This window comes from Pisolithus orientalis (assembly GCF_024613125.1).
Source record: "Pisolithus orientalis strain OTSU chromosome Unknown F5J12scaffold_24, whole genome shotgun sequence".
Taxonomy (NCBI): domain Eukaryota; kingdom Fungi; phylum Basidiomycota; class Agaricomycetes; order Boletales; family Pisolithaceae; genus Pisolithus; species Pisolithus orientalis.
In genome coordinates, this window is record NW_026260805.1 from 427,942 (window position 1) to 452,457 (window position 24,516).

The 24,516-nt window shown below is 50.2% G+C and overlaps 4 protein-coding genes across 4 annotated transcripts; 2 read left to right on the forward strand and 2 right to left on the reverse strand.

The window, feature by feature from the left end:
* The first annotated feature begins 2 nt into the window (after window positions 1–2).
* On the forward strand, window positions 3–5,477 carry F5J12DRAFT_247918 (uncharacterized protein). Its single transcript, XM_051738576.1, has 26 exons — window positions 3–309; window positions 374–472; window positions 525–637; window positions 702–826; window positions 874–969; window positions 1,032–1,469; window positions 1,532–1,779; window positions 1,837–1,947; window positions 1,999–2,067; window positions 2,117–2,596; window positions 2,659–2,741; window positions 2,793–2,878; window positions 2,935–2,939; window positions 2,992–3,197; window positions 3,256–3,392; window positions 3,448–3,668; window positions 3,729–3,768; window positions 3,828–3,862; window positions 3,923–3,940; window positions 3,998–4,324; window positions 4,377–4,423; window positions 4,481–4,640; window positions 4,705–4,867; window positions 4,928–4,944; window positions 4,998–5,058; window positions 5,110–5,477. Exons 1-26 carry the CDS (start codon window positions 148–150, stop codon window positions 5,154–5,156), a joined length of 3,594 nt encoding a protein of 1,197 aa, XP_051598138.1. The 5' UTR covers window positions 3–147; the 3' UTR covers window positions 5,157–5,477.
* Window positions 5,478–6,928: 1,451 nt separating this feature from the next.
* On the reverse strand, window positions 6,929–8,389 carry F5J12DRAFT_844664 (2-nitropropane dioxygenase; the record flags this gene model as incomplete). The annotated part of the gene is made up of 5 exons (XM_051746281.1): window positions 6,929–6,951; window positions 7,016–7,284; window positions 7,340–7,821; window positions 7,916–8,263; window positions 8,314–8,389. The coding sequence occupies 4 exons, from the start codon at window positions 8,384–8,386 to the stop codon at window positions 7,210–7,212; spliced, it is 978 nt and encodes a 325-aa protein (XP_051598139.1). The 3' UTR covers window positions 6,929–6,951; window positions 7,016–7,209.
* Window positions 8,390–8,697: 308 nt separating this feature from the next.
* Window positions 8,698–10,032, forward strand: F5J12DRAFT_844666 (uncharacterized protein). Its single transcript, XM_051746282.1, has 5 exons — window positions 8,698–8,818; window positions 8,977–9,189; window positions 9,245–9,305; window positions 9,361–9,505; window positions 9,571–10,032. Exons 2-5 carry the CDS (start codon window positions 8,977–8,979, stop codon window positions 9,590–9,592), a joined length of 441 nt encoding a protein of 146 aa, XP_051598140.1. The 5' UTR covers window positions 8,698–8,818; the 3' UTR covers window positions 9,593–10,032.
* A 9,442-nt stretch (window positions 10,033–19,474) lies between these two features.
* F5J12DRAFT_784275 (uncharacterized protein) lies at window positions 19,475–21,921 on the reverse strand (the record flags this gene model as incomplete). The annotated part of the gene is made up of 11 exons (XM_051743002.1): window positions 19,475–19,522; window positions 19,573–19,655; window positions 19,701–19,829; window positions 19,888–19,996; window positions 20,029–20,119; window positions 20,168–20,203; window positions 20,225–20,236; window positions 20,622–20,701; window positions 20,795–21,066; window positions 21,289–21,736; window positions 21,757–21,921. The coding sequence occupies 11 exons, from the start codon at window positions 21,919–21,921 to the stop codon at window positions 19,475–19,477; spliced, it is 1,473 nt and encodes a 490-aa protein (XP_051598141.1).
* Window positions 21,922–24,516: the final 2,595 nt, after the last annotated feature.

The following is a 24,516-nucleotide window of genomic DNA, read 5'->3' on the forward strand; positions in this document are numbered from 1 at the left end:
GTGTCTCATCGTACCTTGCCCTAAAACGGGTGTCCACTATCTTGCCGCACCGGCACCCCGTCATTAAGTACCACTACACAGTATTGCGCGATCCTTGGTTGTCCTTGGCTTCTGATCACCACCTCTCCTTGCCTTCGTACAATCATCATGGGTACTCCAACCGAAACGCTCCACCCGCCGAGGCTGGCGCACACGTTTATCGGGACACCCAGTGCACCTGGCACTCCCGTTCATTCCATCCAGACAATGCGCAGAAAGTCGGCTGGTCACAGCGGTCCTCTCACGAAGATCCTCGTTGCCAACCGTGGTGTACGTTCCTACATTGCTCGATCTTATCGTCTGGTTCTTTGACACGCACACCCCATATCTGCAGGAGATCGCCATTCGGGTATTCCGTACTGCCCATGAACTGGCTATGCACACTGTCGCAATATACTCTTACGAGGATCGCATGTCTGCTCACAGGCAGAAGGTACGGCGGTCTGTCTTCGGCGAATATTTCCCTCCTGACATGTGATAATTAGGCCGACGAAGCCTATCAAGTCGGCAAAGGTCTCACTCCTGTCGGAGCATATCTTGCTCAGGACGATATCATCAGAATCGCACTCGAGCATGGCGTCGACATGATTCATCCAGGGTTGTTTCGCCATCCTTTTTCCGTTATTGACACGTAGTGCTGACAGCCCCTACCCCCTTTCCAGCTATGGTTTCCTGTCCGAAAATGCCGAATTCGCGCGAAAGGTTCAGCAGGCTGGTATTGCCTTTGTCGGACCCCCACCCGAGGTCATTGACAACTGCGGAGACAAGACAAAGGCGCGTGAATTAGGTAAATATGTACCCCAATCGATACTCCTGTTTGTTAATCCCGTGTAGCTGTGCGCGTCGGGGTGCCCGTTGTACCGGGTACACCTGGTCCCGTCAAGTCCTCCGTCGAAGGCGAAGCCTTCACAAAGGAATATGGCTTCCCAGGTCAGTGGTCGTGATGTGTTATCATCTTCTGTAGTCTCAGGGGTTTACCAACACGCACACAGTCATCATTAAAGCAGCCATGGGAGGAGGTGGCCGTGGTATGCGAGTTGTTCGCGAACAATCCGAATTCCAAGCCGCATTCGAACGCGCCGTGTCTGAAGCCAAATCTGCTTTTGGCGATGGTACTGTCTTCATCGAGCGTTTCCTGGAGCGCCCGAGGCATATCGAAGTTCAGATCCTTGCCGATACTGTCGGGAACACTATTCACATGTTCGAGCGTGACTGCTCTGTGCAGAGACGTCATCAAAAGGTCGTCGAAGTCGCTCCTGCTACAAACCTTCCCGAAGAAGTTAGACAGGCCATCTTGAATGATGCCATCAAACTCGCCCATGGCGTTGGCTACAGGAATGCAGGAACTGCGGAGTTTTTGGTCGACCAGTTGGGTAGACATTACTTTATCGAGATTAACCCTCGTATTCAAGTCGAGCACACCATCACTGGTAGGGATCAGATCTCTATACTTGTTTCATCTTGTGGGAGCTAATGCGCGTGTCCTCTTCAGAGGAAATTACTGGAATCGATATCGTCGCTGCCCAAATTCAGATTGCGGCGGGTGCCACTCTTCCCCAGCTTGGATTGACTCAGGAAGCCATTTCTCGCCGTGGATATGCTATTCAGTGCCGTGTAACCACGGAAGACCCAGCCAGGGGATTCCAGCCTGATACAGGAAAGATTGAAGTATACCGCAGTGCGGGTGGTAATGGTGTCCGCCTTGACGCCTCGTCGGGCTTCGCAGGCGCGCAAATCACGGTAAGGAGAGCGTGCATCAAGTAATGAAACGATGTTGATGAAATCTGCACGATTCAGCCTCACTATGATAGTTTGCTGGTCAAATGTACTGTCAGTGGCACGACCTACGAAGTCGCGCGCCGCAAGATGTTGCGTGCTCTTGTGGAATTCCGTATTCGTGGTGTCAAGGTAAAGTATAGGAATCAGCGGACTCTACGGTAGATTCTTATGCATCTTTAGACCAACATACCGTTCTTGTTCCGTCTTCTGACACACGACGTCTTTATAGGAGGAAAGACTTGGACAACTGTAGGAGCGCTAATATCCCCTATTTCCTGCCGTTTAATGTGCTTCCCAGTTCATCGACGATACCCCGGAGCTCTTCAAACTCGTCCAGAGTCAAAACCGTGCCCAGAAATTGCTCGCTTACCTCGGAGATCTCGCTGTCAACGGAAGCTCTATCAAGGGTCAGAGTGGCGACCCCGGTCTGAAGGAGGAGATCGTTATCCCAAAACTCGAAAACCGCGACCATCCAAGTGGATCACCTCTCGACACGTCTTTCCCCTGCCAGGTTGGGTGGCGCAATATCATCGCGGAACAAGGACCTGAGGCATTTGCGAGAGCGGTGCGCGAGTACCCTGGCACGCTCATCATGGACACGACATGGCGAGACGCACACCAGTCCCTCCTTGCTACGCGTCTACGGACGATCGACATAGTAAATATCGCGAAGGAAACAAGCTGGGCACTTGCGAACGCGTACAGTTTGGAAATGTGGGGAGGCGCAACATTTGACGTTGCGATGCGCTTCTTGTACGAGGACCCGTGGGAGCGTTTGGTACGGCTCCCAGTCTCATGCTGATGTAGTGGAATTTAAGCTGACGGGGAAAAAACCTGTAGCGCACGCTCAGGAAGCTGGTGCCGAACATCCCCTTCCAGGCCCTTGTTCGTGGTGCAAATGGTGTAGGCTACACTAGCTATCCGTAAGTCCCTTGCAATGGCTTCGTGTTTCGACGTACTGATACCCGAGTAAGCGACAACGCTATCTACGAGTTTTCCAAGAAGGCGGTGGAGAACGGCCTGGATATCTTCCGTGTGTTCGACTCGCTCAACTACTTTGGTAAGTGTTCATTTGAAACAGCAAAAGAAACATCCGTTTGATTGGGGTTTGTACAGAGAACGTGAGGATCGTTCGACTAACACCGTGGAACTGGTATTGACGTATACTCCCAGATGAAACTCGGGATCGATGCCGCCAAGAAGGCTGGTGGTGTCGTTGAAGCTGTTGTATGTTATAGCGGTGATGTCGCAAACCCCAGGGAGACAAAGTACACCCTGCAATACTACCTCGACTTCGTTGATCAGCTTGTCCAAGAAGGCATCCATGTTCTTGGTGTCAAAGACATGGCTGGTTTGTTGAAACCCGAGGCTGCCAGACTGTGAGTTCTCGCCTACTGACAGTTAGGTTGGATGAAGGAGCTCAATTTGCGTTGGCAGTCTCATTGGAACCATTAGAGAAAAGTACCCCGACATTCCAATTCATGTGCACTCTCACGACACTGCTGGAATTGCGGCCGCCAGTATGATTGCAGCTGCAGCTGCTGGTGCCGACGTCGTAGATGTTGCAATTGACAGTAAGGATTCAAGATGTAATATCCGAGGGTATTTTTTATTGACAAACGCACCAAGGTATGTCTGGGTTGACATCTCAGCCCTCCATGGGTGCTGTTTGCATGGCCCTGGAACAAACCAATCTTGGCACGGGTATCCGCTACGCCGATATACAGGCCCTCAACAATTACTGGACGCAGGTTCGCATACTTTACAGCTGCTTCGAAGCCAATGTCCGCGCATCGGATTCCAGCGTGTTTGAGCACGAAATGCCAGGAGGGCAATACACTAACCTCATGGTGCGGATGAAGTCTTGTTGCACCTTGTGCGGAGTTCTAAGACTGATCGGATTTATGTAGTTCCAAGCTTCTCAGCTGGGTCTGGGAACGCAGTGGACAGGTGTGTTGTCTCTGCTTCTTCTTGACATGCCTTTCGGCTTAACATTTCATTTCCCCCAGAAATTAAGAAGAAGTATGTGGAAGCTAACGAGCTTGTGCGTACCTACTTCGTATTGGCCCTCTGATTGCTATTGACCCTGTCGTGTCGTTCTCAGTGCGGCAACATTATCAAGGTGGGAATGTTGCGCAATTTCCTCGGAAGACGTGCTCACTGGATATGATGTGAACAGGTCACGCCATCATCCAAAGTTGTTGGCGATTTCGCACAATGGATGACGCAGAACCGTCTTGGCAAGGAGGACGTCCTAGCACGCGCTGATCAACTTGACTTCCCTTCTTCGGTTGTCGAATTTTTCCAGGGCTATCTTGGACAACCAGTTGGAGGCTTCCCCGAGCCGCTTCGTACCAAAGTCATTAGGAACAAACCTAGAATTGATGGGCGTCCGGGAGCCACGTTGTCTCCACTGGACTTCAAGAAGATCAAGGCTGAGTTGCGAAGCAAGTACGGGAAGCACATCACAGACACCGACGTTTCCTCATACGTCATGTACCCCAAGGTTTGCTCCTTGTTGTAATGCTACCGGACGAGTCGCTGACTATGGTTACTAGGTGTTTGAGGAATACCAGGGCTTCGTGCAGAAGTATGGAGACCTTAGGTGCGTGACTTGTTAAGCATGGCCAAATGGATAATCGTAGAACTCGGGTATCTCAAGTGTCCTTCCCACACGGTACTTCTTGGGTCGTCCTGACACTGGCGAGGAGATGCACATCGAAATCGAAAAGGGCAAGATGCTTATCATACGCTTGATGGCCATCGGACCTATTGTCGAGGGCCGTGCCCAGCGCGATGTCTGGTTCGAGGTCAACGGCGAGGTAAGCCCATTGACATACTGACCGTCATCGTACCGTATTGCAGCCGCTGATGTTGGTTCAATAGGTCCGGGCTGTCGCCGTCGAGGATAAGAACTCTGCCATCGAAACAGTTTCTCGGGAGAAGGCAACTTCCGAGTTGGGCTCGGTTGGAGCTCCGATGTCGGGTGTAGTTGTCGAAGTTAGAGTGAAAGAAGGCCAGGAGATCAAGAAGGGCGATCCTCTATGCGGTCAGTGCAATATGCTGGATGTCGATACATTACTGACACGGCTGCGTGGCGCCAATACAGTCCTCAGCGCTATGAAGGCGAGTATCTATTTGGATCTCAGGGCTTTAACGACTTATGGATCTTTTAACAGATGGAATCGGCTGTGACTGCCCCTGTTGCTGGTCACATTAAACGCGTTGTCGTCCATGAAGGTACGTAGGTTTTTATCCTAAATAGGGACGTGACCAACCTGTGTGGCGCAGGTGACTCTATAAACCAGGGAGATTTGGTGGTGGATATAGTCCACTAAAGAGGTAGCCAATCAAACTGAACAAGCAATATATTCAAAACATGTTCCAACTGCACGTGTTGTACTTAAACTGTATCACGAGACCGTTTTGTAACGAGCAAATATAGACCAGTTCAAGGCTGAGTAACTACTTGGCAGCCGACACGAGCATGGAGAACCACTTGTTAGTTCTTACAGTTTTGTCTTGCAAGCCAAGTTTGGACCGCAACGGATTTTGAACTGGAGTTCTTGGAATCGGTCCCCTTACCATTGAGATTGGTTGCTCCAAGCAGAGGGCCTGCGGTCACTTTCTGTGAGGGAAACGGTGATCCTGGCGAGGCAGATCATTTACTGGCGTGGCCGACCGAAACCAGGTAGCCGTTCCATGGGATTCAACAAACCAAGGTGTAACTGCCAGAACCATCCGATCCGATCATATACGTCCGGAGGTATTGGTGCGGTTCTAGACCAGCCAATTCGTACTGAGAAAGAAATGTGGTTTTACCTGAGTGATTGCAAGGGTGTATGGGCGTTGAAACGCGAGATAGAGGCTGAGGGAAACTTGCCAACCAACGGCGGCTTCGTAGGTGTCAGAGAAATCTTTGATCGACGTAACCATCCACGAAGTAATCGGACCACCACTCTGTTGGGATGTTCAAGAATCACTGAGTTGGTCTCCGGCCACCAGAGACACGAAATATATCCTTACACCTAATATCAAGTACACCAGACAGGGTGATCCACTCATCGGGCCAGTCCCTAGCACGATGCAACTTGTGAGTGCGAGCGAACAAAAAGTCGTCAAGGAAGGTCAACAGCAACCGCTGTGCACGAGGAAATACTTGACTTGCGTTGCGGCCAGATGGGCGAAGTGGTACCCACGAACCAATTGGTCGCTGGAGTAAAGTGAGAACAAAATGACAAAGAAACGAGGCATCCATCAAGTCAAGATTAGTTTGAAGCAGACACCCTCCTTCGATAGCTTTCATGTACACAAGTGAAATAGCACGGTCAACCAATGCCGTTTGGGTATGGATGTTGAAACCGGCCTGCTTGCATCGCGATGGAGCGAAAGCAACAGACACCAGATGTGCTCGGGTTCTCCGAAGGCATGGGGCGAATAGAACCCTTTGCATTCCAGTATTTCCAGCGCTCAGGAATTCAAGCCGAAACAGCCATGAGCCTCTTTGCGGGTTGGGCCTTGAGCGAGATAACCCAATGGACGAGACGCAGTAATTAATCACGATCGCGTTGGAAATGATACACACCCTAATCGTGCTGCAGCGCTGCCTCAATACCAGTCCACAAGCTTGATCCGCGGGCCAAATAGATTTTGCGAGGGAATGAGAGAATGTTTCAGTTACTGCAACACTGTATCCGCTGGAACTCGACGAAATGAAGCCAGATGCGATGCGTGATGACCTGCACGCACTACAGTGCCTTCACCATCGCGTTGGCTTCCGTGCTAGCGACCTATACCCATGGGAGCCATATCTATTGTTACAATCTCCTTATCACACACCTTGCAAATGATGTCGTGAATATCACATTCGTGAAACCTTTGCCCCACTTGAAGTCGAGCATTCGTTTTTAGTTGGCACGGACGTTCGAGTCTATACCTCTGAAAGGAGCTCACGCGGGGAATAACACAATATCCACCCAGGCGGACATTTCTGGTTGGGAGAAGAGCGGAACGGTATACGTAATGGCGGAACGGAGGTTGACTTTTGCAATTTTCAACGTAACATAACAGGAAAGTGGCCGTTTGATGTTTTTCGGCGATATATCCCTGTTCTGATCTGTCGTCGAGATACGCCTTCACAAGATCAGAGGTAGCGAGTTAGTTGAAAGTGCAGGGCAACGATACGAAGCACTCGGACATGCGACTGGGAGTGTCACGATCCCGATCTTCTGAGTGAAAAAAAGCTCCTGGCCGCGCAACAAAACATTGGTAGTTCGGTCGCACGTTTGTGGAATTTGACTGACGGCGCCGTTTGTGCGTATCATACAGAACGAACAATAATTGAAATGGAAGTAGCTGAATAGTGAATATGACTTAGCGACTAAGGAAATATCAATTCCCGGTGTATAATTTTGAGGCCATCTCCAATCTTTCAAGTGTAACATCATGTAATTCATTGACAACGTCCTGTGAAATGGAAATGGTCTCCGCCCCATTATGTCTCCGAGAGCCATGTACGCACCTTTGCGGTACTGATGCCGGATATGAGGTCGACACCGGTCCCGGCCCACACCAACATGCGATCCGGGTCACCGTCTTGGACACCTTTCTTGAATTTTTCTTCCGCGATATGAATGTCTACCCCCTCCTCCACATCTTTCACGGTACTATTGTAGAGTGCTCTGCCATCAACACCGGCGGGCCATTCAACTGTCCCTCGTACGCGATCGAAAGCCATTGTCCGCATGGTTGACCCCGACTTGGCAGCGATGAGTGCTCTCTTCTGTGCCTCAGTGTACAAACTTGCAGTGGTTGCAAGGAAGCGTGTGCCAAGGACTACCCCGTCCGCACCAAGAATAAGAAGCGAAGCGACGTGACGACCATTGGTCATTCCCCCCGCTGCCAACAATGGAGGTGCATCTTCGGGAAGAACTTGAAGAATCGATGAAACGAGCGTAAGAAGTGGGGGGGCAGCGCGATAACCGTGTCCCCCAGACTCGTTACCTGAGACAAAAAACAAAACAAAAAACAAAACAATGTGGTCAATTTCCTTTTGCTCAACTAGTCAAAAAGAGGATGACATGGGGCGTAATACAACCTTGTGCAACAAGAACGTCCACCTTCCAGTTCTTTACAGCCACGACGGCGTCTTCAACGGAGGGTATCTGGACAAAGATAAGGGTCGGGTCCCTCCGTCGGTGTTTTTCGTCGTAGGTGCGGATATACCTTATCCACTTATCGATGTGGACACCGAACGCCAGCCATATCGCCTGAACGTGGTTATCGAGAGCTGCAGCGAGCATTTCTTCGGCTTCCGCGTCCGTGGACTTCTCTAACTTCCAAGCCAGGTAGCCAACGCCGACGGGAAGTCGATCTGAGGCAGCTAGAACGAGGATGCCGCGGGCGAGTGCTAGCTCCTTCCGGAGGCTCGCTGGATCAAGATATCCTATAGTGGGATGGGTGAGACTGCTACTCCTTCGACGTCCCTCCGGTTACCTGCAGCCAGGAAGCCAAAAGCACCTGCGGCAGTAACTTCAGCCGCTAACGCACCCCCGCTGGCCCCTGCCATGGGGGCCGCCACTACGGGAGTTTTGATGCCTATGACACAGATATGTAAGCATGTGGCTGGGTACATAGACAGAAATCCTACCCAACAGGCGGGTGAACGAAGTTTCGATTGACATGTCTGTTACTGTAAGGCAGTAGATGTTTACCTCCTCGTACCGGTTGAATTTAAGTCAAGTCCATTCGGAGCAAACGGCCGACGAGTCCCGCCGCTGAATAAACCAGTGTTTTTTTTGCTCCCAACGCTGATCCAACAGCGAGTTTGAGTTCAATCAATACGATGAGCCGCTCTTGTGCTGTCTCCATTCGGTTTCGCCGGTTTCGGTGTGCGGGACGCCACAGGATTTGTTTGGTCCAGTTTGGCAACTCTAATCGCGCCTCGTTGCCCTCAATATCGTTGCTTGCGTGCACCCCACGATTCTAATCGCCCATCATGGTCTGTATCATGCTCCATTCCTAACTAATTAGACCTTGCTAATGTGAAGTCTTGTGGATTATAGCCTCCTCCAAAATCAAAGGGTGGAAAAATGCTCAGTCTCCTCAATTGGAGACTTGAAAGTGACTATTAACGATGGGCGCGCTTTGACGGGTCAGATGCTCGCCTTCGATAGGCATATGAACCTCGTGCTCGCAGATTGTGAAGAATTCCGTCGCATCAGGCCAAAGAAGAAGCCTGGGGAAACAGAAACACCTCCTGAACAAGAGATCAAGCGAACGCTCGGACTGGTTATTCTACGCGGAGAAGCAGTCGTAAGCATAACTGTCGAAGGCCCCCCACCAGTGGTTGACGAGGACAAGAAGAACGTCGTCAGTTTCCTATTTTTAGTCTAGTTTATTTTTCCTATTAATTCCCGTGTTATAGCTCCCAGCAGGACCTGGCCGCGGCATGCCTGCCGGTCGCGGTATAGGCATGATGCCTCCTGGTAAGGATACACACGTTGCCTACTAATGGCACTTTCATTCACATATGCTGAGTAGCAGGTATGCCACCGATGGCTCGGCCTCCAGTGCCGTTTGCACCCCCTGGCATGCCAGGTCCACCCCCAGGGTTCAGACCACCAGGCTTCCCTCCGGGTATGCCATTCCCACCCCCTCCTGGTTTCTCGGGACCCCCTCCCCCTGGGTAAGTATCACATTGTCCCCTGTGACAGATTTGTACCTGCGGTACTAATAGTCGCTGTCTGATAGCTTCCAACCACCGCCGCAGTAACCACCTGCACTCTTTGTTGGTCTTACAACGTAAATATCCGAAGGAGCCGAGGAGTAGAAGCGAGAGTATGGCAAGTAGTAATCTTGTCTGTTGTGACAGATGGCATCAGAAAATGTACCTCCTGGTGTTACGCCCATTAAAAGGTTTGTTCATGTACATGGTTACTAACGAGCAGACCGTGTTGTCTAACAACCGCATGTCTGGGTACTACATGGTGAATGCATCAGCGTTGTTTCTTAGCCCTGCCATGGTTCGCGTTGAAAGCTCATGCTAAGCACTTATTGTCATGTGTTGTCGGCCTGTTGTGCCCTTGTGACGGAGAAACCTCTCGGTATCTAACTCCTTTGCAGCTTCCAGAAGCCGAAAACGAAATTCTTCCCATTAACTGCCACGTCTATTTTAATTGGGCAACGTGCACCATGCTTTCCGTAAATGACGCTTCTATCTGGTTTTGCAGTGCAAGAAAAATGTGCTGACGGCACGACCTTACTCAGATGTTTTACAGGTTAGTGGCGGCCCCTTATCACCCGGGAATGGTTTTAATGCTCGAGTTGAGGCGTTTCCACCATTCCTCTGCTCTCCGGACAGTCAGTCAGTCGACAGTGACGAGCAGCCAGTATGTTCCCTTGGTCGCGAAAGCTCCATAGGCATCGTTATGATCTTGATTACCCCGGACACTATCCACACACGATCATACCTAATCCAATTCCAATTCCAAAATCCCCCCATCTCGGCCATCCGCGTCATGTCCAGCCTCCGCCTGTCATCATACGCAGCAAGTCGAAATCGAAATCCAAGTCGAAATCTAAATCTCCATTCCTGCCATTCCTGCAGTGTCTCCACATCCACGTTCACACCCCCAAGTCAAAATCAAAGTCCAAATCAAAGTCTAAGCGATCACGGTGGTGGTACCCATCAACGTCCTCGTCATCCTCTTACTGGCCCCGCAAATCTAGAAAGAGTAAGAGCAAGAGCAAGTACAAGTACTGGAGCAGCAGTACTGACAGTGACGACTACTACGACGACTACTACTACGATCGACCTCGTTCAAAGAGTCGATCGCGTTACAAGAAGTCCTCCCGCCGAGTCCGGTTCGCGCCCGTTGACTCTGACTCCCTCCGGCGGTACTCATACTCGTCGAGTTACCGCCCCCCCTACCGTTCTGGTTACTCTACCGACTCAACGTCTTCCTCTGGAGACTACTACCGCTCGTCTAAACCGCGCCGCAGCAGCTCGCGTTGGTATAGCCCGTCGTATTGGTGAAGAGATGCGAGGAGAATGGGGGCAGTGGGATGACGCACGAGGTGATTTCGGATTGGTTTCGGACGGATTGGAACTAGATCTAGTTGGACGGGATGGGAGCTTTAGAAATGAGCAATTGCAAATTCGAAGGTGTGTGCTACTTCCTTTACTGGTTCCCTTCCCAGAATGAAATTTGACTGGCTTCGTATCTTGATAATAGATAGCGAGCCGGGTGTTCCCGTCCACCCACCGCAACAGTAACTGATGTCAACACCAAACACACTCCTTATCCATTGATCGCGTCTGCCCTCAGTAGCTGGCACGCTGGGTTCAAAGCACAAAGTATCGATACAGATTTGACCGGCTTCCCTTAGGAAGTGGGGCACGGTCCTCCTGGGTCCATGTAGTGCAGGGCAGTCGCATGAAAGTCCCCTATTCTCGATCGAGGAGGCAGTGCAAAGAACAGTAAACATTGCTTCCCTCGTGCTTACGTGCATTAGGACTTGGTATCACCTGCTTCTTCATGAAACCTTTTCTTCCGATATCTCCTTTCTGCGTGCTTAGGTGATAGAGCGTGCACTGTGCACAATAGCAGCGTCCAGCTATGTCTTCCCTTGACAGTTTTCATCATCATCATTGATCAAGTAGTGCTCATCCACTGATTTACTTATCTCTATGATTACCACTTATCGTGCACTCGACTGTTAGTAACGACATGTTCACGTACAAATTGGAATGACAGTACCGACTCTCATTTTAGCTTATGATATTGTCACCACGCGGACTGGCCAGGACTGAAGTACTGATTCATCAGATCGATCAAATTTCGAAGAATCACAACGGCGGAGAGTCAAGTCAACGAACATCAACGATAGTGGCACTCTCGCCGTATGTGATCCATGTGATAACTGTCCCCTGAACCTTGAAACGTGAGAGAGGAGGAGAGAACACGGGTCTGTCCTGCCTACTATGGCTTCGCGTCTCGAAGACATAAAGGGTGAGTCCATGTTTAGTTCCATGATGGTGACAATTGCACCGTTGTGATGTGATGCCTGGATGCACAGTACAAACCAAGGCCCGACGCTGTCTTGGCCTCATGGGTCATAGCGGGGCAGAGCTGTTCATTGTGAATGTCTGCTCCATCTCGAAACCATTATCATGGAGAGGTCGCACCACCAACTGTCCGGGGGGTCCGATTAAGCTAAAGCTCGTCATCAAATGATGCATCTTCGTTGACCTCTGAATATCTATGCGAGTTTATGCCATCAGCAGGAGAGTTCCAACAGCCAGGGAATGAAAAGAACAAGAAAGGGACGATGCCAAAACACACAAGAGTTCGCAGCGGGAACCGAGCACAAATACATCAATTCGCCATTGCTGACACTCGGCACCCACCATGATCTTGGAACTTTCCTTTACGGACGACACGAGTACCACGGCAGACGGAAGATTGGGAACGTTCTCGCGTTTCGGAGAGAACACCGAGCACCTCCCGCCGGATCGCAGTGTATTTTCGTGATTGGCCGATATCATCGAGCGTCGGCGCTGCCGATATACTCAGCCTCCTTCAGTACTTATCGAGGCTCACCGGGTCAGGCATGCAAAGCCTCCACAGCATGGAGAGACTGCTGGGTAAAGTTCATTGATGTTTTCCATACCAATTCATACCTCTTTAGCGGAAGAATAAAGATTGTGATGCCTTTCCCGCATCCGTCGTCATCAAGGAAGAAAGAATACTTCTGATGACAGCAAGCTAGCCCGATGACTAGGATCCGTTGTCGCGTTCCCAGTCAACCATCGGAGGAAGGTAGCTAGTCAGTGGCAGATAATCAAAATAGCTGATGTTCTGATTGTATGGTCAGTTTGGAATCCCGCTTCGATCATAGAATCAGTACTGCAGGGTCGAGTCAGCTCCATCAAGTGACCCGAGGTTTCTCGTACGTACCCATGCGTAGTTCGCGACCGACTTTTGAGCGTCCAGCGATGACACACCATTTCCGTTCGATTTGCTGGACCGCCGAGAATCCGCAGCACAACTGGAAAGCAATCGCCATGCTCCTGGCACCGATGCATGACGATGTGCCTCCGTAATACCTTGCATTTTGGGAAATGATCGATAGAGTTAAGTTCAGGCGACTGTTCCGAGCCTCTTAATTAACAACTGACAAATGCCGTCCTCATTAAGCCCCGACTCGGAGACTGCTGCGACCGACTTGGTAAGCATGGCCTTTTGTGTGTGACTTGGTGCACTCTCATGCAGAATCTGGCGTCCGAGCTTGCCATATAGTTACTGAGAGTTCAGATTCAAAAGCACTGACGTAGTGGCGCCGGAACGCGCCGAACGCCACGAGCAATGCAACTTTACTGCTTGGCTCAGCCTCACATCGGGACAAGGAGGTACGTGTCTCATGAGACATATAATGATCCCTATATTCTTATATTCTCACTTGAAAAAGTGCTACGAGTGTTAGAGGTCCGCGTGTAGGAACATTTTCTTTCTACGGTGATAACCACGACCAGGTCCTGGGGGCTTTTCTGGTTGGCCCGCGATAAATACGCAATATAATAAGGTAAGTGCTACTGCACCCGCACGCCAGCCAGCCAGGACATCTTATCTAGGTAAGTACTGTATATTGGATCGCGCTGAAAAGGGGTTTGATAAAGTAGGAGACTGAACTAACTCTTAGTGAGCATGTGGTCCCCGTAGAGGATAGAACGGAATTTGAGGGGAGTCTAGGCACATGTCGTATGTAGGCAATTGACCTATCGATCACCACTTAATCATCCACTGAACAGGGATTAAATTATGAGCGAACTGTCGCTCCTACAGACGAGAAAGGAAAAGTGTGCGGGAATAAGAAGATCACTCAATACGCGTCGCAACTCGCAAACCGCGCTCAGGTTCTTCTTCGCATGCATCGACGTTACGATTCGCCACTGTTTGTTGATGAGTGCTTCCAGGTGAGGTTCCCTCGTATCTATGCAGTTGGCACAACAATAATCATTGCGGCTTGATCACGAACATAATTCAACTCAATTATATATGCCGGTAAAGGCGGCGAATGTTGTTGCCACCATCTTTAAGCTTTGTATATCGATTCTCACTACTCGCATTTGTGATGGGCCACAGGACATGCCGTTGGAAAACTCATCAGTCTAGTGACGGCTAAGCTCGGATTCGTTAGCTCGGATATCCACCGCTGCTACTCGCAATTCACCGTCCTTTGTCCGCTCGCTTGCTTGATATCTCAAGGTCGCGTTTTGTTAGTACTGGTGCGATACTAACCCCTAAGTAGGTATAGACAAATCATAACCCATCTTATCGGCGATCGCGGATGGCGCGCAGTTGAGGATTGATGAGTATTTCAACAACCCTGGCTTCGCTCTCCAAAGGAAAGTTCTAGTTAAGGAGTGTTCTTCGATGCTACTTGACCTCTTACGAGATCTAGGGAAATTAAATGTGGAGACAGCTCAGGAAACGAGAAATGATAAGTTATGCACACTGCATCCCGTAGAAAAAAAGAATATGCACCACAAATCCATCGTTGAAACGTTGGCGCTCGACTAGGGCATCATGGTTTTCTATACTCTCCAGCGGTCACCCACTACCCTCTGATGCACCTGCCCTATCCAACGCGGTCGAAGGGAGACATGACCGCGCGATGTGGAATAGAGTAGTGCAACGACCACGACGTATTTCCTATACCCTTTCTGTCGCAATGGGACAAAGTGCCCTCGTGCGTCATAAGATGTGAAGTACCGCTCCTCTCCGCTTCACCCTAAAATGTAGCCCTTCAAGACTGTACCCGGCTCCTCCTGCTAGAGCATCCGACTCCATCAACTCCCACCCTGTGGACGTTTGAACCAAATCCTGCACGTACGGTAACAATGATAGTGCGGACCCCTCCGACGATCCCGCCTCCTTTGATCTAGTAAAGGTTGGGTACTCTTCTCGGACTTCTGGGATGGTAAGATGGTCCAATGACAGACAGCGGCTGGCAATGATGGTGTAGACAAGGAAGGCGGTAGGTCCAATGAACAACTAAGCATGAATGTGTCTTCGTGCAAGCGCATCAACTTATGCGGGTGGGCGAGCGCGGGCGCTCGAGTAATAATGGTAACTCACGCACCCTAAGACAGCCTCTGCACAGGTACGTCATTAAACTATCTTCGGCGGATCGCTTCTCGAGCAGTGTAGTGTGTTCAGGACGTGATCTCATACTTGGGGGAAAAAAATGCATAAACGAGCACTTCTATCTGGATTCCTGGAAAACACGAAAAAAGCGAGTCACTGGCCAATACCATTGCTTGTACATCCGTTGTTGTTTCTCCGTTAGCTGGTATCGACATATAAGCCGGCATAAAAGTGGCGGCGAGTCATGATGTGTGATCGCTCAGTGAGTTGACAGGACCTACAACCACTACGGCAGGTTGAATCTCACCTGCTGCTCTGCGAACGCACATGAAATGCGCAAATTGCCGCACAGGGGGTGAAAATGACGGCAACACAAACCCCTGGAGCTGCAGACTGTTAGTAATCCGGGTTCGTAGTTGGTCTCCGGCAATGTTCTGTAGCGGAAGCGCAAGCGAAAAACTCACCTCGCCAACGAAATTCTCAGGAACTCATGTCAGCTCATGTCCCACCATCAGTTGGGGCATCCATCATCGCCACCAGAATGAAAGGGAGTGACCCACCCTAAAGGCTACCTACAAGGAAGGATACAATAACGAGAGCGTCCAAAGAGGGTACACGCTAGTGAGATTAGTTTCTGCGAACGAATTGGACACACAAACGGCGGATAGACCTGTGTCTTGAGTTTTGAGTTCGGACTTGATGTCCACCTCAAACCATATAAAGACATAGCAAGCACAGGTGACCACTCCAGACGGGCTATAGGGGATTGTTTGCTTGCAGACTTAACATGACAGGAATACCAAAGGGAGACTTAGCTATGTCCTTAGTAGTTGCCCCTCCCCCACAACAAGGTTAGTGGATTAGTGAGACGAGTGGTCACGTAGTAGGGAACATGTGCAACTACCGTGACATGCATTGACGTCTGTCATGACTTTCTACTTTCTATTTTCCTCTCTTGTATTCCCCTCCAGGTTCGACACCTGAACTTGGCGGGATTCCTATGTTGCTGCCCGCTGTCCGTCGAGGGCACAGCAACTACTATGGAGCGAGCTTCCAATCGAGGACTGTTATGCGGGGTTGTGGCGGAATGTTCTCCCTCGATCCACTACTCTGGTCGTCTGGAAAGTTTACTGATAGCAAAGAATGCAGATGAGTCAGCTGTTCTGCCTTCATCGACATCTTTGGTACGTGGGTAGGTTGTGGGTAGGTGGAGTTTGAATCTTTGATGCGCATACTTACCAAGAGGATGGGGCGCCAGTTTCGCTTAGTACCTGATACGCACTACTCCTGAACCGAAAATGAAGCTCGGGACGATTCACCCGGACCCGTTGGTGCACGTACCTGGTGACCTTTGAACGCCCATGTAGCGGGTCAATCAGTCATAAGCACACTTCTACGCCCACTGGTGCAAGGTTCAAATTCCCTGCATATCAAGCGTGACGGAATCCCTTCGGGGGCTCCGAAGATGCGGTCGTGAGGAGTCCTACTGCCCTGTCCAAGAGGTATCAAGCTCGTTTTTCCAGACCCCCGTATGTATGTTCAGAAGCGGAAATAACAAATGTGTGTTCCTGCTCGACCAACAGTCGCGATAGTACCTCATTTGTGTGGCACCCTGCAACACAAGGGGTAAATTCTCGGAATGCATTGCCAACTTGGTGTTCGCTCTGAAATCAGTGCGCACGTATACTCTTTCATGACTATTCCCTTGGCCTCTGGGTTACTTGTTTCTGGAGTTACCATGGCAGTGTTTTTTTACCATCCACCATCGCGGAGTTGAGCTGCGTCGGGTCTTGCGGTCGCGAAAGCGTCCGCTCTTTCGGCGTGCTTCAGATGACCTCACCCGCTGATTGCGGAACATGACACCGCAGTTATCACCGACCTCGATGCCATGCCAGACGCCATACAGACTTTGATGAAAATGAAAGTCACGCATGCTAAGGTCGTAAGAAGAAAGTCTAATATGTCATTCAGTGGGCATCGATCCTGCATTTCTGTGTACTCTGCTAAGCACCGTAATACTCGCGTCCTCTTGATTTAGAAAAGTGCGGTGTTATAGTAGCGCATCGGTGATCACACCAATCTGCGCCTCCATTCCATATACACAGGGTCTCCTCCAGTGACAAGTTGACAGGTCCCTGCTCCATTGGAATATCTGTTAGGCTATTTAGGGTCGTTTAGTACGCCCGAATTGCCCGCGTGTTCTCTAACCTTAGCATGACATCAGCGCTTAACGTCCAAGGCAGTAAGTAAACTCCATAAATGAGTTCAATGTGCCAGGTCCGACGACGGGCAGTTCGGACGTTATTGGGACTTTCATTAACCGATCGACAGTCACTCATCAGTAAGCGAGTAAATGGTATAAACCTGTCACTGACTGGTCGTGACCGTGATTCTACCATTCCCTGTCCCTCTGATGGTCATCATGGCCGGAACATGGACTGATGATGCAACCAATTCCGACGCAAGTTCCGCCCAGCCCCCAAGGGGATGAAGAGTCAAGCCGATATTCTGGAATTGTAGCTGCCAGTGAAAGTTCCTAGTGCGCCGTCCCTTGACACGTTTTATCACGAGGGCAGCCATATATCATATGTTGCGCCTCCGGTGTTCATCTACGTCCCCATGTTCTCTACATCTGAACGTTTTGGACATCAACCGAGTGCTTTGCCGCCACCGAAAACAATATTACGATAGGGAAGGTTTACTGCTGGAAGTGGCGCCAAAATATTCTCAAGCCAATTGAGGTGCGCGCCTGTGATAGCAATTGACCGCATCTTCACAGCTACACGTCTAGAAGAGGGTTTTGGATCGAAAGTCTGTTGTCCAACACAACCTGTCGGAAGGTGAGCGCATCAAATGAGTATCTTTCTTTACTCCCATGGTCCAGAACGACGACTTCTCCTTATCCCGCCTTACCGAGACAGGTTACGCTATGTTTTAAAACTCGTCATCCAAACAAGCACAATCACTACTTACGAGACCAGACATGTAGTCATCAATTTCAGTGCATTGACAATAATCCGCAAAGGTAGGTCTTCGTGATTGCAAAGTACGTGGAAGACGTTCCACCATTTTATATGCGGTAACCCTGCAACAATGTATAAGGCATCGTCGTTGACTTTGCTAATGGTCCAGGCGCATCTCGCAGCTACTCGGGGACCCGAATATGTGAGGGGCGGGTGGTGGACCGGACAAATACAATGCGACTGATTAGTCGCCCCGGACCTTCCTAGAGACCCAAGTCTGATTCCTTGGTATCCATCGAACCCCAGATTCCGTCCTGGTTCTCTGGCACCCCAACGGTCTGGGTCCGCGCCGTCCGCCCGACGTGGATATGATACGCCTCCGCCACAATCCGAATGCGACATTCGAATCTTTTTCGTTTGGGGCGCCGCCGCAAATACCGTCTCGTGACCCAACGTTGATTCCCGGACCACAAAAGTCACGCGGAAAGGTTGCACAGGGCCAAAACAGGAGGTGGTACCGACGCGTCGGCATCAGTGTCAGAATGCATTGCCAGGGGCTGGGAATTCCGAACGATAACTCCACAGGAACCTTGGGCTGCGAGAGAAACAACGCATAGCTGTGCATAGCCCACATCAGAACACTTCAGCAAGTTAACGCGATGGTAAGGCTAATTAATATGGAAGGCAGCGGACCCACATCCACAAATTCTCGAAACCATGTCAACAAAGCGGTCTGATCTCCATTTGGATTACCACTACCAGGCAAACGTTTCGGGAGAGAAGGGGTGGTATTCAAATGTGTTCGTCTGGGCTATTCAACTGCTAGATCCGTGTCATCCAAGTATGTTAATTTGTCATCGTACCATTGATCAAGCACTTATGGCATGATGGCGCAAAATGAGATAATTATACCTGATGATATCTTGATACTTACACCCCTTGCCGTCAGTATTGTTGGAGATGATGACTGGTTAACCTCCACATCGTCCGAAGGTGGAACTAATACATGAAAACGGCCCCGCATGCCCCTCCGTGACTTACATATGAGTACAGAACAGTAAGAATTCCTCCAGAACATTCTTTTGAGCATTCGTTCCCCGCGATACTCCGCTCCTGATCCCAAGCTGGCCTAGCGGCGAACGTCGGGAGGAAGAACGGTAATCTCAGGAGCCCGCATACGTGTGTTACAGGGCGCCCGAGTCCGTGGACTTCGAAATTCGGGAAGGTATTTGTAGGGCGACGCCGAAGACGGCCCGCACTCCCTACATCCGAATCAATTTTATCCGAAAGTACAGTGTGGGGTAGTACCGTACGTATACTTATTGCGTCGTATGCCCATTTCTCTAGGTCAGTTATGCATCCAACCGCTTCATTGATCATCCTTTATTACATACGTACCTAACGAAGCCCGCTGCTCGGTTCCGATGTTAGAACTTACGGATGGTGAAACGAATGCCTCGATATATAGTGGTTAATTGCGGCGCATATCAGATACCACTATCAATGTACAGAAGTGGGAAGCACTTGATGAACATGGACAGCCTACCGCAGCTGGTTAAATATAATACGGTGGACGATCCGACCGATTGTCTGCAGAGAAGTCAGAATCAGACAAAACCATTTTGGAAAGAAAAACTCACGAACTTCAAACGAGCAGCGATAGTGTCACACCTATCCGTGCACAGTAGCAACATGCCCAGCCATTTCCTTTCCACAGCATATTCTACGGTGAATGCGCACGGTAGTGCGTCATTATGTGATCACTAACCGACAACCGGAAGTAAGAGGACGTCGTGCTGCGCAGTGATCTTAAGGATATGGGACAAACGATCCACACTGTCGGAGTAACTCAGCGAGGTTATCTCTTGTTGGGTTGCGTGGAATTCAAACGAGCGACCTGACTTTGGGACGAGCGGATGATAAGGCAGCGCCACTGACCATATCTGGCTACTTACTTTCTGATGGCGGTCGGGGAGGGATCGTCGTGAGTAATAAAGTAGAGATTTGGGATTCTTCCTGCGCGAAGTGAGAGTGGCAGTAGCTCGGCGGCGCATCGGATAAGTACTGATTAACGTGTATTGAATAACGTTGCTTACTGACTCGTCCACAGTCCGCAGCGCTTGCATACCCACGATGAGCGCGTAGGTCTTCCATCCATGGTGTGCACCAGTAGTTACGAGCCCGTACCTACGACTCTAAAGCACGGCATGCGGCCAGCGCCGGACTCAAATACACCTGTGAAGCACCTTGCGTCCTATTGCTGCACAGCACCTAGAATGCAGGAGAACACACCATGCAGGTGCGCTAAGTTAATTAAATAAGCGTATAAGATATCACAGGGAGGCAATAGGATAGGTACTTATCATCCGGTTAACCATTAACCTAACCCTTGTCATCTGGCGCAGTCCACGCGTCTCATGCGCAACTGCCAAATCCACGGCTTGTGGTGATAAATCTATCATTTGCACCACTCGAACAAACCATACCCTGTCGGGAAGTTATCGCGTTCCGCCTCCTTATGGTATGTGGGGTGATAAAAGAGCGAAAACAGAAGGCAGAAAGAAGGACTACCAGCTAACCGTTAACTTAATGTGCACAGCAAGGGCCAGCGTAAAATCGAGAACGAGTAATTGTTCAGGGTATTCTCACTGTTGCGACCACGATGCACGGTGATGCACGAACGACACACGTGTTAGGGTCCCACTCGACGGACGGATCAGGCATCGAAAACCGTTGCGACCGGGTAAGGTTGGTCCGGGTTCCAGTCGACTGTTTAATGGGGGTTTGCTTGAATTGTTATGAGTGGAAACGCACCGCAGTCTCGATATTCATGCGATTCGTGATCGTGATTCACCGGCTCACCGCGTCAACGGCGCTATCGAGATTAATCCCTTGGGAAACGGAGCCATCGCGAAGGTCAATGTAGTACATCGCGTGAATATCATCGCGGTCTCTCCGATCTGAAAGCAAGGCACAAACCCATCGCATTTTCTCGTATATCACAGAAACATTGTAACGAGGCACTGTCGTTCTTCGCGAGAAAAGGCTGTGCTGATTCGAAGGCATGTCAACCACCAAGACAGTCGGCGGCACGCCCTTGCCCCAATCTTCCTCCCATCCATCTGGCGGGCAATCTAAGATGGATGAGTGGCGAAATAAGAGAGACCCTGACAAATGGTCATCGATTCATCTGGTTCAGAGGAGCTTTCTCAACTCAGCTCGGGTCCTGAACTTGAAAATCCAGCCTAAGCAAAGCGCCAAACATTTTTTCAAGCCAACAAATAGCACAGAATACAGTGCGACATCGTGCATGGGACCGTCTTACAAAAACAAGCCTAAAATTCTCTGAAAGTAACCTTCACACTTTGCGCTCGCCTGTGACAACTCATCCACTAGCCCCTCCGGGTGTGCTGACACAGAAACCAGGTCTCCCGGCGTCGCCTCTCCGGCGGCACTCCGCAAACCCCTCAAAGCCCTTAAACGCTCAGCATGATACTCCCTCTCTCTGCCCTCTCTTTTCATCTTGTAGTAAATGTGTACCGCGAGCCACACGGTAAGCATTACTAAGGCGCCGTTGGCAGACATCTCGATAGTGTTTGCGATCTTCTGGACATCCCCTCTCAGACCCACCGCCAAGTGCGCAGCCACTTGCTCGAGTTCGCCAATGCGCCAATCGATCCTGTCAATGCCCTGTCGAAGTATGGGTTCAATCCCTCTGATGATCCCGCCCTCGTTCACTGACAAAAATCCCATTGTCAACCCAGTAAAGATCCGATAACCGATGTCTGGGGCCAGGGCTGAGTTCTATCGATGAAAGGGGATACATTAATCTTACCAGAGGGGACTATCGCAAGTGCTGTCTTGGAGGAGGACTGGGCCGAATGCCCTGATGGTGTGTGCTCAGTATATATCCAACGATACAGCATGGAATCCTCGAGGAGCGCAGCAATATTGGGCGTTAGAACCACTCGCCTCACTTTGTCCAACATGGGTAAATGGGGGTGTAAATGCCTTAGGAAAGGTTCTGGACGTTGTTCTGGGCCCTACTTTGGATGAGTTGGCGGTGAATTAAGGACACCGTCACAGTTTCTTGATCGACCTCGCGGCAACATGCACAGTGGGTAGCCAACATCTATTCACAAAATAATGCACTCTAGTTCATCTAACCTTGTGGGTAGACCATCTTCTCTATGCTGAGTTCCATCGTTTTATCACATACAGATGAGCAACTACAATCATCTGGACAGTTGATAAGGGTTGGCTCCTCGACAGTGACTTTCAAGCCGTCTTGAGGCGTTTTTTTTTGCAACCTTGTAAAGTTTTGGCTTCACCTGTTCGATGACCATTTTGACACCGATGCCTGATTTGAGTATGATGAACCCTGTTGCCCTGCAGGTACCGTCACATTTGTGGGTTCAGAGTACCAGTGCCAGCATGTTTCAAATTACTGTGAGAGCATGTAACTGCCTACAGCTGGACAACCGGAGACCGGGTCCTCGGTGACGGGAAGGCGGTTTTCCAGCAAAAATCATGGGCAGACCAACTCCAAAGTGCTACCGTTTTCCTGGCCGTGGCACGACGTCAGTGACGCCCTCCAACCCGGGATGTTGCAATAGAGCGGATCAAGTACTTGTGTGCTGCTGTGGAACCTTGGTTCCTCTCAAACTCTCAGCCGGATCCGCCATCGTAGCGTAGCTTACATAGAAGCATCCGTTGACTAGCTCCACTGCCAGCCAACTGACGGATGTTTCCGAGACGATGGTATCAGTTAGCCCTAATAATATTGCTGTCCTGCGCCGGATTAGAACCAACGCCTAGCAACAACAATCCCGCAAGGCTATACTTGTGCCGCGTTGGAAACCAAGTGACCCGTGACAGGCTGCAAGGTTTGCTGTGGACCCATAATAACTTTTGAAGCGGCGTACGCTTTCACCACTCCGAACATTCACAACGTGCATGCAATTAGTGGCCGGTTCTTCCAACGTTTGTGATGCACGGTGAGCGAGTCCGTTAGTGCTATCTGGACCTCTTTTCACACATGTTGATATATGTATCGTGGACATACACTGGGTGTGTCCGAGTATGAATGACATCAAGGGGAAGCTTGCCCGTCTGCATGGCTCGATCATGATGCCTCGTCCGAGTCGTTCCCCTAATTCACTGCTGAAATGAAGAAGCCGGGTTTCGGCCTTAGACTCTTCGGAGTGCTCCACAGCAGATGTGCACACGCAAGATTCCGAGCCGGAGGTGCAAATAGTTTCTTCTCTCGCCGTCACCTAATATAATTTTATTATAGGGCGTAACCCCTGAACGTGTGTGATAATGGTGCTGTTCCAGCAGGTAGCCCGCAGCAGTTCTTGCTGTAAGTTTCATCATGAAATCGGCAGACACTCTGATACCTAAAAATTTCCTAGCACGCCCCGTGGCTCGCACTTGCCTACAACGTTCAGGTCGCTGCCTCGTGCCCTACCATGAGTGCCACAGTATCGCCTCGCCTGCATTCCGCTCTTCCGAGTCTCACTTTCCCTGCACATCTGATCACCTGCATTATAGTGCATTACAGCCGACATAATTGAAATGGACGTCCCGTTGCTAGGCCACGAAAGGATCACCTCCCCGAAGTTCCTCCGTCCGTTCATTCTCCTCTCTCCTGATAAGCCCGATTTTGTGGGCGGGCGCACGTATATTGCAAGACTCACGATTCAGATCATTCTTTTTTCCCTATATTTATCAGAGATAGCGACGTCATAACCCGAAGCCAATCGCGTTCTGGTTAGTGTGTTTTTTCTGCCTAAGGAATTTCCCATCGTCTGGCTTTGGGTGGAGAGTTGCTGCGGCGATGGGCAAATGAATTGGAGGGTGTCACTAACCGTCTATCCCATCTTTGCGACTTCATCAAGTATCGACGACGATCTCCACTCCGCTTCCTCGCAACCTTGTCCTTCCGCTATACTCATTCCTAGGATATTTTCATTGGAATCTTACTCCACTTCCCCACTCCCTCTTCCACGATCTCATTTCCCAGCTCCTCCCTCGGATATCTTTGATATCTCGCTTCATAAATGGAGTGTATGTAAGAGTCCAGACTCTCGCCTAGCCGAGAGACCCCATTACTCGCCTCGCGGCCGTGCTTAATGAGTGGCATGCGTTGTACGTTCAACGCATGTACACTCATGCCCGTATGCTCGGGGGTAGACGGGGGAAGAGGGGAAGTGAGAAATAAGCGTTGACTTGGTGACAAGCCGATTCAACGATACAGTACGTGATGTACAGGAGATATCTCACGTTGGTGTATAACGGGACTCGCACTATACATGAAGCGTAGCTTCTTTTTTTTTTTTCCAGTGCTGGTGGATACGGCAACTCGCCCTTCCGCCGACGTTTCAACTACAACAGCAGAGAATGTTGGTATTGGTATAGGTTATGTAAAGGGTTGTCAGTCCGATATGAAGCCTTTCATGGATGCGTTCACAATTCGCAGATCCCTTGTCAACGTATAAGGTGAACTTCTGGGGCACTGAACTAACGTGACTGAGCTCATCTTGCATGCGCTTCGAATGTGTTGTATCAACTTCTAGCTTCCC

Excerpts from the sequence above, each read along its gene's own strand:
- F5J12DRAFT_247918 (XM_051738576.1), top strand. The coding sequence starts at position 148 with ATGGGTACTCCAACCGAAACGCTCCACCCGCCGAGGCTGGCGCACACG. Across the intron at positions 827-873 it reads GACAAAGGCGCGTGAATTAG|CTGTGCGCGTCGGGGTGCCC; the intron begins GTAAATATGTAC and ends AATCCCGTGTAG. Across the intron at positions 4,325-4,376 it reads CATACGTCATGTACCCCAAG|GTGTTTGAGGAATACCAGGG; the intron begins GTTTGCTCCTTG and ends TATGGTTACTAG.
- F5J12DRAFT_844666 (XM_051746282.1), top strand. The coding sequence starts at position 8,977 with ATGCTCGCCTTCGATAGGCATATGAACCTCGTGCTCGCAGATTGTGAA. Across the intron at positions 9,190-9,244 it reads ACGAGGACAAGAAGAACGTC|CTCCCAGCAGGACCTGGCCG; the intron begins GTCAGTTTCCTA and ends CCCGTGTTATAG. Across the intron at positions 9,506-9,570 it reads TCGGGACCCCCTCCCCCTGG|CTTCCAACCACCGCCGCAGT; the intron begins GTAAGTATCACA and ends GCTGTCTGATAG.